Source organism: Colobus angolensis, unplaced genomic scaffold (genome assembly GCF_000951035.1).
Source record: "Colobus angolensis palliatus isolate OR3802 unplaced genomic scaffold, Cang.pa_1.0 Scaffold7, whole genome shotgun sequence".
NCBI classification, from domain to species: domain Eukaryota; kingdom Metazoa; phylum Chordata; class Mammalia; order Primates; family Cercopithecidae; genus Colobus; species Colobus angolensis.
The window spans coordinates 12,437,865-12,460,455 of record NW_012120709.1 but is presented as its reverse complement, the minus strand read 5'-3'; the positions used below and the strand labels follow the sequence as shown (position 1 = coordinate 12,460,455).

Genomic DNA, 22,591 nt, shown 5'->3' with positions numbered 1-22,591 from the left:
GACAGTTTTACTATGAAATTAGGAAGATGTGGCTTCTTTTATTAAAAGGTTTCTTCTTAGCCTGTTACGTATCTTCTGTAAAAATAGCAGTATATACATCATAGGGCAGTTGAGAGAATTAAATCACAGAATATATCTAAAGCTCTATGTAAAATGCCATGGCACATGGTTAAGTGTTCATTAAATGTTAGTGACGACGACAAGTATACAGTAATTAAGAGAACCTGTATTTAGTATGTATTAAATTGCCTGGGTGTACATTCAACCCCACTACAAATGTTAGTGGTCCTTAAAGCCACCAGTAACAAATTTCTAAGGCAATATATAAGCAACTTAACTACTTTAATAATGTTTGCTCCTCATTTTTACTTGCATTAAAGGGCTACAAAGAGCTGTATTTAGATACAGTACAAAGAGTCGCCCGTTGGTATCCACTGGGGACTAGTTCCAGGACCCTCCTCAGATACCAAAATCTGCGCATGTGGCCCTGTGGAACCTGCATATATGAAGTCACCCCTCCATATCCTCAGGTTTCATATCCTGCAAATACTGAATCTTGATATGCGTTTGATTGTGGATGCAGAATCTGCGGGTACAGAAAATTATTCCCAGGAGTAGACCCATGCAGTTCAAACTTGTGTTGTTCACGGGTCAACTGCATATGTTATCTCTACATAAGGACTACAATGCACTTTACTATTGAGATTTTTTTTAAAAACAAACTAACAATTTAACTGAAAAATTGTGGTTAATGTTTAAGTGAAATAAGTCGAAGTACAATTCAAAAAGAATTTCACTTTACCTCTAGGCAAAGTATTATATGGATCACCAGTAACGGATAATCTATTATTTATTTGTAAGTCTGTAAACATTCATGGAAATATACCCTTTTCAGATTTATGCTCTCCATTACCTTTCTGTACTGAGCACATTTTCTCTAAACTTAAATATCTCTAATACATCTCCTGGCCTGAGATTACTCAATAGGTAAGAACTGAGGCATCAAGACACTTAACTGCTGTACTACAAAAATGCAATGTTACCTGGAAAACTAGTCTTCATTATATCAATCCCAACTTGCAGCTCAGGTTCAGCAGCAAGCACCGCATAGTCCCCTTGATGAGAGATGTTAAAGTTGAAATTCGGGTAAGGATTCGATGAGTCCTTTGCAAGAACTGGCTTTCCTTTTGCAGTTCTTTGCAAACGAATATGATTCCAAGGGATATTCAATTTCTCTGCAACCAATTTCCTTATCATCAGACGACCAGCCTGTTAAGTACATAAAACATTTGGTATGTATTGATGTCTGTCAAAGATACAACCACACTACATGTAAAAGTATTTTTTTTTGTTTCTAAAATTTTCATTTTTAAAACTTTTCAAAATACTTAAGGATTAAACACACGTTAATTTAAACTTAACCAACGCTTAAGTAGATAAAAAGTTAAAGCCCGCCTTAACAATTCCCTCTCCTTTGCTAGCGACCAAAGTTAACAGCTGGCATCCTGTCAGTCTCTTCTGTATTTAAATATGTGCATTTACATGTTTTTGCTAACTCTACATATAAACACAAACATGAGATTATACTTATGTAGTATTCTACCACATATAGGCTTTTAAATTTATAAGTATTGGGAATTATTTTATGTCTGTACACATCCATCTGGTCCATGCAGTTTTAACTGTAGCATATTTCATAATATTATTTCCCCTTTATTGGACATTTTAGGCTGGCTCTAGACCTGCTGTCACAAACAACTTTGCAGTGACAGCCCTCCTGTATCTACATTTGTGCATATGTATTTCTAGATCCCATATATTGATCACCCAGCTTCAACGATTAGCAAGGCATGACCTATCTTGTTCTGCTCTCTCCCACCTCCAAATATTATTTTTTAAATAATTACTAAAAACACACACACAAAAAAACAAGAATATAAGATGACAAAGTATTTTTAAAAATATCTTTCAGATATTTTTCTTCTTCAATTCTAACACTGACTTTTAAAAACTGCAGGCTTTTAAAAGTAGTTCACTTCACAATTCCTTACAAATTATAAGTGTAAAAAATTTTCACCAATGTGCCTTATAATTATCAACTAGTCAACATTTCAAACAGGTGTTTCAATATGGGACATTTTTAAGAAAGGACTGTCTTTTAAATGATGGTAATTCACGGTTGCTTCAAATTGCACCATATTATAGAGATTATTTGTTTGGAAATCCCGTTTTCCATTTGTTGCTTCAAAATAAGAGCTACAATAAATCTACGTAAAATACTGTTTCCCATGGCATCTAGTGAGGAAGGTATCCTCTCCGGCTTCAGGTTCATTGGCTTCAATCCCGGGGAGCGCAGGGCTACGAACTATATCATACTGCCAATAATTTCTAGGGCCTACCACGTGCAGGGAGTCCTCGGAGAATGGTGGGATATTTAACAGGCAGAATATGCATGGGTTATGAACCCACGCAAAGAAAAAAAATAACATTTAAAGATAAAGACATAAAAACATTCATTACAGAAAAACACACGTTTGTCGGCCTTCCCTACACTTATTTCATAGTTTAGGAGGGTCTCCATTTGAAGTAACAGGGGGAAAGAGACAATTTTTTACAGCCATCGCGGCCTCCGAGGCGGTTACAAAGGCCGTGGAAACCAGGCCGTGCGTCGCCCGCAACTCCGCAGCGCCGGCTGCTGTCGCCCGGACCGGCCACAGGCTCCACAGCGAGAAGGTCGCCGCCAGCGCGGGAGTGTGGGGTCTCCACAACCCGGCCCGCCTCCCCCAACATCTGCTTCCTAGGCTGTAAATACCAAAAAAGACCTGTAGTACCATGGCTGCCTTAGCGTCCCGGGCAAAGACGAACTGGCCAATGCGCTCCTTCTCCTCGGGCTGAATCGATCGCACTGCCAGCAGCCATTCGGCTCGGCTAGGCAGCCAAGTGCCGCAGGAAAAGGCCCAGCGCACGCCCTCCATGGATGGCACCAAGCAGAACCGTTTGGCAGGGAAAACCATACACTGCAAGCGGACCTCGCCGTTACCTCGGGCCTGATGGCGCGGTCGCAAACGTGGCCCCACCCCCTTCTTCCCGGCGTCCGTGCGCAGGGGGCGGGACGTCGCCACGCAGACGGGCACGTGGTCCACCGACAGCCCTCCCAGCCCGCCCCCAACTCCACCACCTCCTCTCAGAGAAAGCAGCTGGGGGCGGAGACGGAGATCAGCTCTGCGCTTTGCGGCATTGTATGACGTCACGTGGGCGTGGCTTCGGAGGCGAGCGAAGGGCGGGACCAAGGCCAAGAGCCCGGCAGTTACGCCACTCACACTTACGGAAGAGTTGACGGGACAGCGGTGCAGGCCAATCGCAACCAGTCCTCTGGAGGCAGGGAGACTGGGGTGGAGACTTCGGAGACTGCAGTTGCAGGTGGGTGAGCTCCGGGGTCTGAGGGAGGAATGGGATGGTAGCCCTTATTCTCGGGGTCTGGGTTGGCCCCTGTGGTCCACAGAGAAGAGAATGCCCTTGGCTTCAGCTGCTTCATGTACGGGGCACGAGAGAATTCCACCTCTAGGAGGGGGTCTGCAGTGGTGCCCCCTGGAGTTGTGCAACGCGGCAGCCCTGAGTTGCTTCTTTCCCTACCCCCATCCCCATCGGCCTAAGACCCACCCTCGCACAGTACGTTCCCAACCCTTTAGCAGCAGCCAACCTGAAACCCTCCCTCCGAAGGCCGAGCAGAGGCTCTAACCCCAGTGCGGGACACCGACCCCGCCTGAATCAGAGGCTGCCAGCCAGCAGCTGGGCTAATGCTGGCTGTTTATTTGGGGCGATGAAGCGACCCAGGTGCTGTTTTGCTATTGCCAAGCCTGGGCTAGAGCCCTAGCGAGAAAACAGGATTCCATTGTTGAGGCATCAGTGTTTCCATCATGACAAGAGGTCCTTGCTCTAGCCGCAGAAACAAGTAAATAACTTTACTCAGTTATTTTCTCAGACTTTGCGAAGGGTCATATTGATGTATGTCTGTTTCCTTAGTTGTTCCGTGTAGGCTGTTGTTTACTCTCGTATGAAAGCCCACGCGATCCAAGTGCCCTGCAGGTTTTGGTCCAGGGAAAAGTTGGTCTCTGCAGATGACTGTAAATGACTACCTGGAGGTCGATTAAAGTGCAGTACTGCGGGATTCAGCCGATTTCCTTCTTCCTCTGACTGCCCGGAAATATCAGCCAAAGGCCAGCGGTACTAATTAACACAATTACCTGCCTATGATTTCTGTCCTATTTAAGATGGGTTCTATTATGTTTTTATCTATACTTGTCTTCATTAACTTTTCGTGATATCATAAGCCCCCCGAATCCCTCGAAAGTAGATGGGATTCTGAGCACACACACACACACAAATTCAGATCCCCAAAGGACAGTAAAATGAATTATTGGCTTAATATATCATCTTAGCTAACCAAAAGCCTGTGTCAGCTGCCATATTGAAAATCTGGTTACCAGCTGCAGGGAGTTTACAATCTGGTAAGGCAAATAAATCATATGCATAAAAAGTACAATAAGAGACGGTGTAAAGATACGTAAGTAATACTAATACCCATATCAGCAATGATCATAACTCACTTCTCCATTTTTAACTAAGAATCATATAACTTTTCCTTCCTGTCGTTTTAAACTGATTTTTGTAACTTTGGTACATTAAGTTTCTGTTTCCAAACACTTCTGTGTACGTTATTGCGCATGTTCTGTGTACTAGTTATTACTGATGGAGACAATGAGCTCAGAAAGAGAATTTGTTTAAATTTAGGAATTCATATCCCATTATTTTACCATCGAACAAGAGCTCTGTGTATTAGATCTATGGAGCCTAATACACAGACAGTAATTTAGGGATTATTTGTACTTGGTCTAGAATGTAGAATATTCTCCCCTTCTCCCATTATCACATTCCTTGTTTCCTCTGTATCATTCAGGCCCAAATGTCATACCAAACAGAATGTCTTCGTTCACCCAGTGTAAAATAGCTCACTCTTCCCACTTCCAAACCTCAGCCCCAAACCTATGACCCTCGTGAACATATTTTATAGGTTTGTTGAATCCCCTTCCCTGTGTGCTTTTAAAAATTCTCCAGAACTTAGCTTAAACCTTCTCTTAGGGCCTACTTCAGAGTACCTTTTTCCAAAACAGTATTGTTTATATAATTCATTTGGCAGTTATTCTAGTATTGCCTTATGACATCTCTCCTATTGTCCTGAATTATTTGCATGTAATCTTGCAAAATAGAATGTATAGTACTTGAGAGGGAATGTCATGTATACCTTTTACAAATAGTGTACATGAGTAAATATTATTAATGACTCCACAATGGATTTATTACTGTCCAGTGTAACACTGCTTTTTATATTCTATCTGCCTTTACTTCCCTCACTTTTATTAAGGAAATGTAAATATACAGTTTATAACTTGCTTAGCTGTATTAAATGAACCCAATAATTTTATTAAAATATTTTTTATTGCATTGGTCAGGGGAAGAAGAGGACTAAAATAATAGGGGCTCACTCAGTCTATAATGATCATCTTGCTTGGTGCCGATCTGTGGCTTCTTAGCAGGATTCTGAGGGATTCGTATTCTATTTCCAGCTCTACCACCAGTTGTCTGTGTGACTTTGGTCACACAGGATCCTATGCATGACATAACCTCTTCCAGGTATTAATTTCAATGGAAAGGCATTGTATGAGTCATCTCTAAGTCTAAGTATTTTTTAGATGTATTCACTAACTTTTTATTGGGTCACAAACTCTATTCTACCTCAAACCCTTTTTTTCCCCCAAGACTTATTTGAATAGCTCTATAATTCTACCAGTTTCTCAAGGAAGAAACTATGATGCTGCTTTTCTTTGATTCCCTATATCCAATCCATCTCCAAGTGTTTTTGGTTTTACTTCTAAAATACAGCTAAATCCATTTGTTTCTCTTTATTCCCACTGTTAACAATCTAGTATAACCCACCATCATTTTTTATCTGAAATATTAATCAGTTTTCTAGCCTGCCTGAGAAAGGGGAGCACTCTCTTCCAATGTCTTCCATGCCATAAGCACAACCTGCTTTCAGAGCTAAATCTAGAAATCCATGCCCTTAATTCTCATGTTATATTGCCCTCTAATTAGACTGAGAAAGAGAGGCCAGTAAGGTAGGAAACCTGAATGTTGTGGCATAGAAATTAAAAAGACGAATGTTTCAAGGACTAGTTAACGGTGTGAATATTCCTAAGAGGTGAAAGAAGATGAGGAAAGAGAAGTGAGAATTTAGCTTCAAGATGGTAGTGTGGTGACATCGACAAGGGCAGTTTTAATGGAGTAAAAGGAATTTTATTGTAGTGAGTTGAGATGATAACTGGAGGTGACGCTACCACAGAGTGTCCTTTAAAGTTTTTCTGGATTTAAGAAGTAGAAAAATGGAATGGTAGCTGGAGGGAATAAAAGGTCAAAGGATAGATTTTTGTTTGATGTTTGTTTAAAGATGGAAGATACTAGAATTTGCATGTTAATGGAAAATGTCCAGTAGGGTGGGAGAAACTCTTAATGTATAAGTAGGAAGGGGTGTGTGTGTGTGTGCGGTGGGGGGCAGGTGTTCACCATTCTAAAGTAGACTCCAGCGTAGAGGACCTTGTCAGTGTTGTTTTTAACTGTATTTCTAGTATCTAGAATAGTGCCTGCCACAATATTTGTTACTCCATAAGCTATCCGATATTTGTTGAATAAATGAATGACTTGGACCCTACTTCTCTTCCTTTCAATTCATTCTTGACATGTTAGCTAGAAAAATATTTTTTTAAAAAAATGATGTCATGTCACTGTCCAATTTAAACTGGTCAGCCATTCCTATTTCACTTAGAATAAAATCCCAGCTCCTGTGACCCATAGGATCCTGACTGAGGTAGCAACTGCCTTCTGCAGCCCTATCTCCCGACACTCTTGCTTTCATTAGCTACTCCAGCCACACTGGCCACATTTGATTTCCTAAAACTGAAGGACTCCTTTCCCTCTGTAGGGCTTTATATGTGATTTCCGCCACTAATCCCTTACCTTCTTATCGTTCAGTTCTCAAATGACACTTCAGAAAGGCTTTCCCTAGTATTGTAGTGGCTGAAAGCAAGGGCTCTCGAGCCAAACTGAGTTCACATACCAACTCCCTGCTTACTTGCTATATGATCTTAGCCAAATTACTTAAATTATCAAAGCCCATTTTCTCTGTTTGTAAAGTGAAGATAAGTATCTACTTTATCCAGTTCTTTTGAAGATTAAAAGAATATATGTAAAACATATAGCATGGAGCCAGGCATGGTGGCTCATGCCTGTAGTCAACAGCATTTTGGGAGGCTGAGGCATGAGTATCACTTAAGGCCAGGAGTTTGAAACCAACCTGGGTAACATAGTGAGATCCCATCTCTAAACAAAACAAAACAAAACAAAACAAAACTGGGTGTGCTAATGCACACCTGTAATCCCAGCTACTCAGGAGGATGAAGTGGGAGGACTGCTTGAGCCCAGGAGGCTGAAGCTTCAGTGAGCTGTGATCCTGCCACTGCCCTCCATCCTGGGTGACACAGCAAGGCCCTGTCTGAAAAAAAAAAAACAAACAAAAAACATAGTACAAAGCATGGCACATAATAAGCACTATATAAGTGTTCCCTGTTACCCCTTTTGTTATTGTCTGAAATTGAATGCCCCCATTGTTCATTTTCATTTCCACTTCCTACTTGTGGCTTCACGATACTTATAAAAATTTATAATTATTTATTTGCGTACCTTATTTATTATGTCGTCTTCACCAGATACTGGACAAGAAAAAAGCAGGGACCATGTCTGTCTTTTATTCTCTCTTTAACTGTAGTGCCTACTTTGGTGCTTGTCATATAGTTAGCATCTATAATAAATATTTACTAGAATAGGCCAGAAATCATGCTGTATATTGAAACATCAGTGACCAAACTAAGATCACTGCAGGACCCAGTCAAAGCCCAGATCAGGCAGAGCACAGCTTTAGTTTAATGTTCTGCTTTTATTAAGTGGCACATGATTTTTGTCATTACTTTTTATCAAAGGCTTCATTCTTAGGCTTGACTCTTGTACCTTTATTCAATTATTTAAATCAAATTTTAATGGAAGACTTTTTAAAAAAGGATAACAGAATCACTTTAAAAATCGAGTCAGGGTTTTGGGCAGGAAGGTGTTTCATTGAAGCTGGGGTGCAATCTTATAAAGTACACTTATTTTACATACTACTAAGAAAAATGCCAACTATGACACAACTCTTTATCACTAAGAATTTTTTCTACTTATGCAAAGTGCCCTCTTTTAAAAAAAAATCCTGTAATACCCTTGCACCTACATACAAAGAACAATATAAGCAAAATTAATTGGCTGAGGCACTCCTAAAACTTCTTAACATTCAAAGTGTCTTTTCATTGATTTTCAACTCAGAGTCTCTGTGTCCATGTTTTATTTTTATAATATCATTGTCTGTTTAGAGCATTAGTGATATATCATTTCTTAAACCAATGTCCATTATTATCTCCAAGGTTTTCTTCCAACATACTGATATCCATTCTTCAAATTTAATACACATATAATGACAAATATGTCATGACTACTACCCAACCAGAGTGATTATAAGATGCCTGTCAGTTTCAGATAAGTGTGAAAAAATTTGTGTCTTAAAATCAACGAAATAACATAATTGATTTTGAAGAATATTTGAAGAAAAATAATTGCCTTATAAATCTTTTGCCAAGAATTGAGAATTGTTTAACAGGTAATAATGTTATTGATTTTAATTATTATTTACATATAATTTGACAGGATTAACTTAATATTCATTGTATCATTGAAGTCTCACAACAGTCCAGTATCATAGATGTGTCCACTTTGTAGATGAGGAAGCCAAAGCTTCAGAGAGCCTAAGTAGGAATCACTACTAAGTAGGAATCACTAGTAAGTGATGAACCATTTAGGACTATTTCTCTAGTTCCAAATGCCATATTCTTTGTTATTTGCAAAATACACTTATACAAGTAGGATTTACTCAAATGAAATTTAAGAAATGGAAATATTCAGCTCCTTGGATTTGTCATTTTGTATAGAATGTACATGGCAGACTTTTTTTTTCTTTTTTTTTTTTTGAGATGGAGTCTCGCTCTGTTGCCCAGGCTGGAGGGCAGTGGCGCGATCTTGGCTCACTGCAAGCTCCACCTCCCAGGTTCACGCCATTCTCCTGCCTCAGCCTCCCGAGTAGCTGGGACTACAGGCGCCCGCCACCTCGCCCGGCTAATTTGTTGTATTTTTAGTAGAGACGGGGTTTCACCATGTTAGCCAGGATGGTCTCGATCTCCTGACCTTGTGATCCACCCTCCTCGGCCTCCTAAAGTGCTGGGATTACAGGCGTGAGCCACCACGCCCGGCCGGCAGATTTTTTAAAACAGTGTTACAAAAGTGAATAGGTTTGTGTGATTCTTATATATTATTTTAGGATACTTGAAATTTTCTAGTAGAACTTGTTTTTGTTACTATTTATAGGAATAAAAATAACTTTGTGTTTACATCATGTGGTCCACTTATTCATGAACCATGAGGCTCAATAGACTTAATCCAATATAGGATCTAAATCACATACATGATTTTCATGACAATAAAGTTAATTAAAAAGTGTTTGTGGTTAGAGTTTTAAAAATTGGTATTCTCAGGACCTAGCCACTATGCAGAAATACAGTTTTTATTCTTTTGGAAGTATCTCCTTTAGTCACCTTTTTCCTATTTTATTTCCTACTTATTTTAAAATACAGAGGAATGATTTTATACCAATTAAAAAATTATGCTTTATTTGCATTTTCTATGTTTTGAGCAAGAAGAAAGCTGGAACATCAAAATAGTTTCTGAATTGATTGATCTTTTGTTATCTTTTAATTTCTTAAAATAATTACACAACAAGTTGTAAAGATAAAATTTCCATGTACCCTTCACCCAGTTTCCCCAAATGGGTACATATATAATAATAGTAAAAGATCAAAACCAGGAATTTGACATTGGTACAATGTTTGTGTGTAGTTTCTTGTAATTTTCTCACATGTGCAGATTGCTGTAACCTATCTAAATTATGTGTATCAAACTTTGTCCCTTTTTAATGGTGAGTAGTATTCCATGGTATGGATGTACCATGATTTGTTTACTCTTTCACCTATTGTGCAACATTTTGGTTGCCCTCAGCTTTTGGCTGTACAAATGAAGCATTATGAAACATGTAGAGGCTACTATGTACACATAAGCTTTTCTTTCTAATGGTCAGCAGCATGATTGTTGGGTAATATGGTATGTGTATGTTTAGTTTTTTTAAGAAACTGCCAAACTATTTCTGCCAGCAGTGTATGGGTGATTCATTATCTTTTATTTTAGCTATTTTGATAGATGGGTAGGGATATTTCATTGCAGTCTTAATTTCCATTTCCATAATGACTAATGATGTTGAACATCTTTTCGTGTGCTTATTTGCCATCTGTATATTCTCTTTGGTGAACTATCTCTTTGTGCCTTTTGTGCATTTTTTAAATTGAATTATTTGGTGGTGTTCCTGGTAAGTTTTCAGATTTCTTTATATATTATTTATTTATCGGATTCAGTTTGCAATTTTTTTTTTTCCTGGCTCATAGCTTGTCTTCTCATCCTCTTAAATAAAGGAACTTTCACAGAGGAAAAATATAATTTTGATATAAAGTCCAATCTAGTAATTTTTTTCATTTATGTGTTGTGCTTTTGATGTCTAAGAGCTCATTAAATGAGACCCTGGTTACAAAGATTTTCTTCTGTATTTGCCTCTTAAAATTTTATATTTTACGTTTAAATCTATGACCCGTTTTGAGTTAATTTTTACATAAAGTATGAGGTATAGGTCAAGGTTCATTTTTTGTTGCCTGTGGATATCCATTTTCTTCGGCATTTTTTGTTAAAAAAGATTCTTTTTCTTCCATTGAATTGCATTCGCACCTTTGTCAAAAGTCACTTGGCTATACTGTGTGGGGCTATTTCTCAATTGTGTATTGCATTCCACTGATCTATGTGTCTCTCCTTTCACTAATATTACACAGTATTGATTACCATAACTATAATAAGTCTTGAAATTAGGTAGACTGATACTTCCCTCATTATTATTCTTTTTGGTTGTGTTAGATATTCTATTTTCTTTATCATTCCATGTAAATTTTACAGTAATCTCATCTGTATATACAAAAAATTGTGCCAGGATTTTGATAAAAAATGTGTTAAACCTTTATATCAGTTTAGGGGGAATTAAGGGGACATCTTTGTTAAGTTGAGTTTTCCAATTTGCAGACATGGCATGTCTTTCCATTTTAGTCTTCTTTGATTTTTTTAGCATTTTATATTTTTCAGCAAACAAGTCCCGTGCATGTTTTGTTAGATTTATACGTATTTCTTTCACTTCTTTTTTTTGAACTGTTACACTTTTAATTTTTGTTTTTGTTTTAATTTTTGTTTCTATGTGTTTATTGCTGGTATATAGAAATATGATTGATTTTTTTTTTGTGATGCTCTTGTGTCCTGTGGCATTGCTGAACTTGCTGATTAGTTCTATGAGGTTTTCTTCTCATAGATTCCTTTGGATTTTCTACATAGGCTATCTTGGAATTTGCAAATAGAGGCAGTTTGGTTTCTTCCTTTCCAATGTATATGCCTTTTATTGAATTTTCTTGTTTTAGTGTGCTTGCTAGAGCTTACATTCCCTTGGAAACTGAATAATACACTTCTAAATAAGTGTGAACTTTGATGAATAGCAGTGGTAAGGGTGGACATCCTTGCTGTTTTCCTCATATTAGGAGGAAGGCATTCCATAATTTAGCATAGTGTTATCTATAGGTTTTTTGTAGATTTTCTCTACTAAGTTGAGAAGGGGGAACTTTTCCCCTCTCTTTCTCTTTTGCTAAGAGTTTTTCCCATAACTGGCTGTTATATTTTTTCAAACAGTTTTTATGCATCAATTGATATGGTCTTGTGGTTTTTCTTCTTTAGCTGCCTAATAGGATAAATTACACTAATTGGTATTCAAATACTGAAACAGCCTTACATCCTTGGATAAACTTACTTAGCCATAGTGTATAATTCCTTTTATATATTGCTGATTTTTTTTTTGCTAATATTTTTAAACGATTTTTGTTTCTATATTTGTGAAGTATATTGGTCCATAGTATAGGGTTTTGGTTTTTGTTTGTTTGTTTTGGGTACTGTCTTTGTCTGGAGTACCACAATAATACTCACTTCATAAAATTAGTTGGGAATCTTCCCTCTGATTCTGTTTTCTTGAAGAAGTTGTGTAGAACTGGTATTAATTCTTCTTTAAACTTTTGGTAAATTTAATTTCCTTAATGGTTACAAGGCTGTTCAAATTGTATATTTCATATTGGGTGAGTTGTAGCAAGGTAAGCACTTAATGCTAAAAATTTTCCTCTCAGTACTATTTTAGCTGCATCATACACATTTTGATATATTGTTTTTTAGTTTTTATTCAGTTCAGTGTATTTTTTAAATTACACTTGAAACTTTCTCTTTGATGCATGGATTATTTAGAAGTGTGTTATTATGTTTCCAAGTGCGTGGAGATGTTTATGTTATCTTTTTGTTACTGATTGCTGGTTTGATTTCATTGTGATGAAAGAATATAATCTGTGTGATTCCAATTCTTTTAAATAATTTGAAGTTTGTTTTATGGGACAGGATGTGGTCAATCTAGATATATGTTCCATGAACACTGGGAAAGAATATGTATTCTGCTGTTGTTAGGTGGAGTTGTCTATAAATGTTGATTAGATTCTGTTGATTGATGGTGTTGTTGAGCTCTATATGCTTACTGACTTCTTGTCTAGTTCTAGTAATTTTAGAGAGAAGGGTGTTGAAGTCTCCGGCTATAATAGTGAATTTGTCTTTTTTTTTTCAGTTTTATCAGTTTTTACTTCACATATTTTATAGCTGTATCATTTGGTGCATATAGATTTTTGATTGCTAGTCTTCTTGGTGGTGGATGGACATTACATAACATTTCTTTCCCTTGCTCAAGTCTGCTTTATCTTGTAATTGTATTGCCATGCCTGCTTTATTTTAATTAATGCTTGCATAGTATATCTTTTCCTATCCTTTTACTTTTAACCTACTTATTATATTTGAAGTCAGTTTACTTGTAGGAAGCATAAACTTGGGTCACTTTTTAATCTACTCTGGTAATCTGTCTTTTAATTGGTGTATGTAGACCTCTTACATTTTGTGCAATTATTACTATGTCAGTATTGAAGTCTGTAATTTATTTTCTGTTTTTTCTGTTTTCTGTTTATTCTGTTTTTATTTCTGGTTTTTTTTTTTTTTTCTGTCTCCTGTGGCTTACTTGAACTTTTTTTAGAATTTCATTTTGATTTAGCTATAATAATTTATAAATGTTATCTCTTTGAATAGCTTTTTTTTTTTTTTTTAGACAGAGTTTTGCTCTTGGCGCCCAGGCTGTAGTAAAGTAGTGTGATCTCAACTCACTGCAACCTCTGCCTCCTAGATTCAAGTGATTCTCCTGCCTCAGCCTCCCAAGTAGCTGGGAGCCCACCACCCCAGGTGCCTGCCACCACACCCAGCTAATTTTTGTATTTTTAGTAGAGAGGGGTTTTACCATGTTGACCAGGCTGGTCTTGAACTCCTGACCTCAGGCAATCTGTCCGCCTTGGCCTCCCAAAGTGCTGGGATTACAGGCGTGAGCCACCATGCCTGGCCTGCGTAAATGTTTTAGTGATCATTTAGCCTTCTCCAATATCATTCTAGTTGGTGGGATAGGAGGAGAATGATAGAAGTACCTCATTATAGCCTATCATTAGTGAAATTCTAGGCTCTCCATTGCACCCTTGCAGGCTTGAGTGGGTATAGAGCCAGAATTTTTTTGTGTGGTCTTCTGCTGTGGTTGAGTGTTTATTTCCTTAAAACTTTTCTGTCTTGTTAGGTTGCTCCTTTTCTGGTTCTGTGTCTAAAGAAGGCGGTTTGGGGGCTGTTTATGTGTGTGCCCACTGGTGTATCAGGGTTGCAGCTTTTGTAGCATCTAGAACGTACTGGGCAAAAGGAATACCCGGGGAACTCACCAATATGTTGTTCCTCAGGTCACTAGTCAGTCTGATTTCATCTTTCCACTTTTCATCATCTTCATTTATTTGTCTTCATATATATGTGTATATATATGTTTATTTATATTTATATGTACCTCGAGGGTTTTGTTGTTGTTGTTGTTGTTGTTTTTGTTTTTGTTTTTTTGTACTTAGCAGGAGAAATAGGGAAAGGTACATCTAAACCTTGCAGGAGAAATAGGGAAAGGTACATCTAAACCTTACTGGAAGCACAGTGTTTTTTTAATTAATTAATTAATTTTTTTAATAGGGATTGTATTTATAAGAATCAAATCAAGTATTGTGAATTCTCTAGGCCAGTGCCTGGCACAGCTTACTGGCTTAGCAAATATTAGCTATTATTATCATGTATGTCATCCTTATTAAGAACGATCTTAAATTGCTGTGGTAACTTTTGACAAGTACATTTATAGTTGATCTAAGGAGCACTAAAATTGCTTTCTGAGCTTTCATTTGATATTAATATCCAGGGTCAGAATGATTCATTTTGGAAATAACATGGACATTTAGTGAAATAAGCATGTTTCTGCTAGTTTTATGTTTTTAGGCATATGTTATTTAATCTCTGAGCCTCAATTTGCTGTTTGAAAAAGTAATTATTAATACCAATCTTAAAGGATTATTGTGAGTGTTGGATGAAATAACTGTATAAATTATTTATGATAAATCCCGGTACCTTCATTCTTATTGTATCACTAAACAACCAAACAACAGATAAATGGTTAGAAACGGAACCATTTATTTGCCTATCAATGTTTACCTGTCAACAGAAATAGAAGTTTTGCTGCATAGTATTGTTCTCCAATTTATTGGTTTAAAGGTCCAAAACATTTTGCTGTGTGATATGGATGTAGGTATTGAATTTAGATTGCTGTGATCATTGTCAAAATTTCCCTCCATACGTGCCCTTTGTTTTCAGTGTATTAACATGCACAGGTTTCTCCTATCTATACCAAAACAGAACAAAATTTCCTGGTATCTACATGCTCCTCTAGCCCCCATCTTGATGAATTTTTTTTGTTTTGTTTTTTGTTTTTTTAGACAGTCTTGCTCTGTCACCCAGGCTGGAGTGCAGTGGTGCGATCTTGGCTTACTGCAACCTCTGCCTCCTGGGTTCAAGCAATTCTCCTGCCTCAGCCTTCCGAGTAGCTGGGATTACAGGTGCCTGCCACTACGCCTGGCTAATTTTTGTATTTTTAGTAGAGATGGGGTTTTGCCACGTTGGCCAGGTTGGTCTCGAACTCCTGACCTCAGGTGATCCACCTGCCTCGGCCCCCCAAAGTACTGGGATTACAGGCGTGAGCCACCACACCCAGCCTTGATGAACTTTTTAAAAGAATAATATATAAATTGTGCCCATTATTTCCACTTAACTCCACTGTAATCTGTTCTCTCCCCACTTTACCCCAAATCATCAGTGACTCTTTTCCCATCACCTTTTGATGATACAGGTGACAACTTCATACTTGAAACTCTCTTCCCTTAGTTTCTACTGCCTCTCCTGGCTTTCCTCCATTTCTCTCACTGTTCTTTGTGAATTCTTCCTCAGCCATATACCTTACACTTTGTGTCATTCACAAATTCTATTTTCCACTATATTTTCAATCCATCTAGACCAGCACTGGGTATGTAGCAAGTGCTCCACAAATAACATGTATACATTTCGATCGCGTATAGAACAAAAACAGGCTGGGTGCAGCGGCTCACACCTGTAATCCCAGCATTTTGGGAGGCTGAGGCAGGCGGATCATGAGGGCAGGAGTTCCAGACCATCCTCGCCAACATGATGAAACCCTGACTCTACTAAAAATACAAAAATTATTGTGTATTTTTGAACAGAAACATTGTGAAACAAATATTCAGTATCTACCTACATCCATTTCCCCACGTCTCCCCTACTGGATAGCCTGGAGGCAGGGATAGTAATTACTGCTTTAGAATGTTCCATGTTGATCAAATATCCTTGCCAACATCTGTTATTCTAATCTTTGAGAGAATTTTTAGAAATCCAGCGGAATCTAAGGTTATAGGAGATAATGTGTCTTTTGATTCTCAGTGTCTAACTTCCTCTAACACATAGAGGGATTTAAAGACATATCTTTTCATCTAGGCAATCTGGACTGAGTCAACCGCTTCTGTAGTTATTTTAGACAGGCCATAGAGATGCCCTGTATTACTTTTATAGGTTATTGATGCCCCAGCTCATCACAAGACTGGAGAATGAGACCAGGAGTAACATCTTGGCTACATTGTGACACTGAGAAGACACCTTGATCCTTTGCACAGCTTTAACACATATCTGTCAAAGTAGTATAGACTGTTTTCAGTCATATTGTCTGTTTATCTACTTTGCGTGCCCTTTTGCATAGTGTAAATACTTCCTGGCTATTCTTTCTTTCTTTATTTATTTAGAAACAGAGCCTCACTCTGTCACCCAGGCTGTAGTGCAATGGCGTGATCTTGGCCCACTGCAACCTCTGCCTCCTGGGCTCAAGCGATTCTCTCGGTGAGCCTCTCGAATAGGTGGGGTTACAGGCACCTGCCATCATGCCCGGCTAATTTTTGTATTTTCAGAGAGATGGGGTTTCACCATTTTGGCCAGGCTAGTCTTGAACTCCTGACCTCAGGTGATCTGCCCACCTCAGCCTCCTAAAGTGCTGGGATTACAGGGTGGGCCAGCACTCCCGGCCCCTGGCTATTTCTTTTAAACTTATTTTCATCATCTTGGAGTTAGGGAGGCTGGTTCAAGTCTCCCACCAATTCTCTATTATTTCCTTTGACACTGTAGATGAAATGACTTTGCAATGACAGCTCTTATGTTCAACTTTGTTCTTATGCCATGGAAATTATTAGAGAGCTGCTTTTCTTGTCCCTTCCTCCACCATTTTATAAGTGTAAACTTATTGTCAATTAAATGATTTTCTTTTCTTTTCTGTTAAATTTCTTAGAAAATAAGTCTTAACTTCCACTTATTTTACACATTATATGCTAAATTACTTTTGTTGTTGTTGTTGTTTTGTTTTTGGTTTTGGTTTTGGTTTTTTGAGACGGAGTCTCTGTCGCCAGGCTGGAGTGCAGTGGTGCAATCTCGGCCCACTGCAACCTTTACCTTTATCTTCCGGGTTCAAGTGATTTTCCTGCCTTAGCCTCTCAGGTAGCTCGGACTACAGGCGTGCACCACCACGCCCAGCTAACTTTTGCATTTTTATTAGAGATGGGGTTTCACCGTGTTGGCCAGGATGGTCTCAATCTCTTGACCACGTGATCCACCCACCTTGGCCTCCCAAAGTGCTGGGATTACAGGCGTGAGCCACGGCACCCAGCCAATTATGTGTTTTTTAAATATTCTCAACAACATAACTAGATAGATACAGTTTATCTGCATTTTACAGATGACGAAAATAATAATAAAAAATTAGAAGTTATTTGCCTCAAATGTATCACAAGTAAATGCTGAACCAGCATTAGAACTGAAGCCTGATTCTTGAGTTAAAAGATCCTTTTTCTTTCATTTCACTTTGTTAAAAGAAAAGCTTTAGACAAATACAATTTAACAGAGTTTGAGCAAAGAGCAATTCATGAATCAGGTAGCATTCAAAACTGAAAGAGGTTCAGAGAGCTGTACTCCAGCAGTGTGACCAGCAAGCTTTTATAGGTTGAACATGGAAACAAAGTAGAGAAATTACCTGATTGACTACAGCTAGGCATTTGCCTTATTTGGATATTGTCTGATGGAAGTTTCCTATTTGTAACCAGTAGGTTGGTTGACAATTTGTGATTGGCCAAGGCTTGTTTTTGGTTTTTGGTTTTTAAGTCAGTTACAATAAATGTTTCCAAGTTAAGTTTCAGTTCTCTTACATAAGAGGCCTTGTTACGGAGGTAATCTCAGGCTAATAGCCGTCTTATTTAACAACATTATATCATACTCTTGGGAAGATATATGATTTTTATACAAGCTAATATGTCACATCTGTGTATTTTATAAATATTAGAAAAGGAGATAAAACATGCGTAGTTTTAAAAACAGTCTTACAAGTGACTTATGAAGATGCCTTGTGAGGTAAAGAATTAGTCCTGGGACATTAGCCATGTATAATTGTCTTTATGCCTCACTCTAATGTGAAATAATCTTTTTCCATCCTAGGTCATATGTTATCAACATTGTTAAGTTAAGATTTGAACTGTCGTGATAGTTGATTTCATTTATAAGCTTGACTGGGCCATCTGATGACCAGACATTTGGTCAGACATTCTGAACGTGTCTGTAAGGATATTTCTGGATGAGATTAACATGTAAATCAGGAGACCAAGTAAATCAGATTTTCCTATGTGGTGGGCCTTATGCAATCAAATGAAGAATTAAATAGAATAAAAGACTGAGTAATAGGAAATTTATCCTGCCTATTTGAGTTGGGACATACATCAGTCTTTTCCTGCCATTGGACTCAAATTGAAAAATTGACTCCTCTTGGGTCTTAAGCTTGCCAACTTTTGAACTGAAACTTAAACCATTGGCTGTTGTGGGTCTCATGCCTTTGGACTTGTACTGAAACTGTACTGTCAGCTCTCCTGGGTATCCAGCTAACTAGTTACAGATCTTGGGGCTTCTTAGCCTCTATTACCATGTGAGCTTATAATAAATCAATCTTGCACTGTCTGTCTCTCTTGCTCTCTCTCTCTGCCCTCATCTTCACCCATCGTATTGGTTTTGTTTTCTCTAGTTCCTTTTCCTCAGAATTAACCTCCAAACCTTTCATTATCTCTCTTCCTCCATGATACCCACTGTCATTTTTAATATGTCTCCCTATTCACATTTACTCAGAATGCTACACACAAAATGATTTCTACAAGTCACTTAGATTTCCAGCAGTACTGCCAATTACAACCTATTAGTTTCTCCTGCACACACAGGCACATACACACCTCCACAGTCACACACACATTCACACAGGCACACTATTTTTCCACACAGTATAATGGCTATCCAGTGGAACTTTCTGTGATGATGAGAATGTTTTATATTTGCTTTGTTTAATACAGTAGTCACTAGGCAGATGTATTAATCTGACTCATTCAGAAAAACAGAACCAAAAGGATATATATAGATATACACATATATATGTATATGTATTTGTACTATGCATGTGTATAGGTATTTTTACTATATATATGTATATATATATATGGAGAGAGACAGAAAAACTATAAGGAATTGGCTCATGTGATTATGGAAGCTGAGAAGACCCAAGATTTGCAGTCAGCAAGTGGGAGACTTAGGAGAGCTGGTGGTATAGTTCCTGTTTGAGTTCCAGCTTGAAGTCAGGCAGAAAGAAAGAGTTCTTTCTTATTCAGCCTTTTGTTCTATTCAGACCTTCAACAGACAGGATGAGGCACCGCTACAGTGGGAAGGACAATTTGCGTTAGTCAGCCTACCAATTCAAGTGTTTAATCTCGTCTGGAACACCCTCACAGACATACCCAGAAGTAATGTTTAACCAAAAATGTGGGCACTCTGTGTCCCAAACAAGTTGTCACTCATCACACCACATATGACCGACCACTTAAATGTAGCTAGAGCAATGATGGACCTGAATTTTTAGTTGTATTTACTTACAAGTAATTTAAATAGCTACACATGGCTCATGGTTACTGTATTGCATAGCGCAACAGTAGATTGTCTTGGTCCTGGAATGGAGCTTTAATTGATGCTGTAGGACAATTTAGACTACTACTCCAGTATCTAGCTTCCACCTAGGCCTCTTGGAACACCTGCTCTGGGAGAACCAAGCTTCATACAAAAAGCCTAGTCACTCTGAGACTGTCATGCTGTGAAGAAGTGCCAGCTAGCCACTTGGAGAGGGTGCGTTAAGAAAGAGAAAACCCTAATGATCAGCGAGGATGAGTTTTTTTCCATATGTTTGTTGGCCACATAACTGTCCTCTTTTGAGAGTTGTCTGTTCGTATCCTTTGCCCACTCTTTGATGGGGTTTCTTGTTTTTTTCTTACAAATCTGTTTAAGTTCCTTGTAGATTCTGGATATTAGACCTTTTTCAGATGGGTAGATTACAAAAATTTTCTCCTCTTCTGTAGGTTGCTTGTTCACTCTGATGCTAGTTTCTTTTGCTATGCAGAAGCTCTTTAGTTTAATTAGATCCCATTTGTCAATTTTGGCTTTTGTTGCAATTGCTTTTGGTGTTTTAGTCATGAAATCTTTGCCCATGCCTATGTCCTGAATGGTATTGCCTAGGTTTTCTTCTAGGGTTTCTATGATTTTGGGTTTTATATTTAAGTCTCTAATCCATCTTGAGTTAATTTTTGTATAAGGTGTAAGGAAGCGGTCCAGTTTCAGTTTTCTGCATGTGGCTAGCCAGTTTTCCCCACACCATTTATTAAATAGGGAATCCTTTCCCCATTGCTTGTTTTTGTCAGGTTTGTCGAAGATAAGATGGTTGTAGATGTGTGCCCACATGGTATATGATTTCACAAAAGATTGAATAAAGAAGCAGGTATGAGAATCTAGTTGTCTTCCATTAAGCCAGATGTTAAAAAGATTTGCAAAAATATAAAAGGATGTAACCCTTCTCAAGAAACTTTTTTTTTTGTTTTGGAAAATAGTTATTTTAGTTATCCATTTACATATTTTTGTAGTTATATATAGTTATATACATAGGCATGTATATAAAGTGGATATATATGAATATGTATATTAAATAGATATATTGAATATAGTTATATAAATTTTTTTCTTATTTTTAAATGAATCAATAAATATTGAAGTGTTCTCAGAAAAGAACAAAAAAAGAAGAAAGATCCCCATCTCTTCTAGCCATCCCAGCTGAATCATCAGAAATGTGAATGAGGAAACCATACTGGACATGTAACCTAGTCAGACCTTCAGATGGCTTCAGTCACAGCTGCCATTTGCCTGTAGTTATATGAAAGCTCACAAGCAAGAAGCATCACCTCAACTCAAAGGAACATGAGAGATTATAAATTGTTGTCTTAAGCCACTATGTTTTAGGGTGATAACTGGAACAGAAATGTAGAATCAAGGTTTTCTATTTGTCTGGCTCCCCAAGTTCCGAATCCTGTTTTCCTTTCTGTTTCCCACTTCCTTGCTTTGGATAATGCAACTTGTATGTTTAGAGCTGAATTTGCAGTTCCAAGATACTCACAATTATCTGAACTTTACCTGTCTTGGATTTCTGACCTCATGTTTAAAAAATCTTTCTTAATTAAGATTTATGCAGTTTTCTTTTCTACTTTTAAATAGCCCAACTTAGAAAAGTGCTTGCCTTTTTCTTCTTTACTAAAGCCATAAATAATTAATGCAATCTAACACTCTGATCTTTTCCAACCAATTATCTTGTAAAAGTCTAACCTCAGGAGGCATATAGTTCATGCTCCAAGATCAGCATTTTAACAGCTACTTTGCTACCAGAAGAGAATGGATTGGAAAAGAGGGGGATTGTGTTGGGCATATACTCAATAATTATGTTAGAAATAACACTTCGTATGTATAATAATAATATTAATTATGTAGTGAAATCCTATATAAGCTATTTATACAACTTGTACATTTGGCTATTTAACACAGTTACATAGGCTTGAATGTTAGCCCTTATGAAAAATATACTTTTATTCCAATGAGCTCAACATTTATGAAAATTCAAAAGGAATTTAATATTAAATGTCAGGAAAACAAATGTTTAAAACAAGTTTTACTGTCTTATTATGTTTCTTAGTGGCTATTTTTGTGTATTTCACATCAAGAGGGCAAATTTTGGAGTCTGAAACTTACATTAGGTCTCTACTACATCAGTGATTTTTTTTTTTTGTTCTAGTTCTAAGGACATATGGAATTGGCTATGGATAATTCATATGCTTTCAATCAACGAAGCACCTGTAATGGAATTCCATCTGAGAAGAAAAACAACTTCCTTGTATCAGAAGATCATGGACAAAAAATCTTAAGTGTACTACAGAATTTTAGAGAACAAAATGTCTTTTATGATTTCAAAATAATTATGAAAGATGAAATAATCCCATGTCATCGTTGTGTGTTAGCAGCATGCAGTGACTTTTTCAGGTACTTTACCTTGTCTATGCCTCACATTTTATGATTTGGATAATTCGGTTCTATTTTATACTGGACTCAAGTTTCCCCCCACAGGAACATGCAACAGTAATTTTTAATTCTTAAAAAAAAACACCAAAAAAAAAACACGAATTAGGCTGGGCACGGTGGCTCACGCCTGTAATCCCAGCACTCTGAGAGGCCAAGGCAGGCAGATCACCTGAAGTCAGGACTTCAAGACCAGCCTGGCCAACATGGTGAAACTCTGTCTCTATTAAAAATGCAGGCCGGGCGCGGTGGCTCAAGCCTGTAA

The 22,591-nt window shown here is 37.7% G+C and overlaps 2 protein-coding genes across 3 annotated transcripts in view; one reads left to right on the top strand and one right to left on the bottom strand.

The window, feature by feature from the left end:
- Positions 1 to 3,237, bottom strand: part of AASDHPPT (aminoadipate-semialdehyde dehydrogenase-phosphopantetheinyl transferase) — a 22,092-nt gene extending 18,855 nt beyond the window's left edge. Inside the window, exons 1-2 of the mRNA XM_011926656.1 lie at positions 2,832 to 3,237; positions 1,044 to 1,269 (exon numbers count right to left, since the gene is read on the bottom strand). Of these exons, the coding sequence (XP_011782046.1) occupies positions 1,044 to 1,269; positions 2,832 to 3,014 (409 nt within the window). The 5' untranslated portion in view covers positions 3,015 to 3,237. The remainder of the gene's footprint in view (positions 1 to 1,043; positions 1,270 to 2,831) is intronic.
- Positions 2,960 to 22,591, top strand: part of KBTBD3 (kelch repeat and BTB (POZ) domain containing 3) — a 27,628-nt gene continuing 7,996 nt past the window's right edge. The window contains exons 1-3 of one of the 2 annotated variants that reach the window (XM_011926657.1): positions 2,960 to 3,420; positions 4,024 to 4,224; positions 22,046 to 22,290. In XM_011926657.1, the coding sequence (XP_011782047.1) occupies positions 22,058 to 22,290 (233 nt within the window). In that variant the 5' untranslated portion in view covers positions 2,960 to 3,420; positions 4,024 to 4,224; positions 22,046 to 22,057. The remainder of the gene's footprint in view (positions 3,421 to 4,023; positions 4,225 to 22,045; positions 22,291 to 22,591) is intronic. The other variant, XM_011926658.1, reaches the window with a different exon arrangement.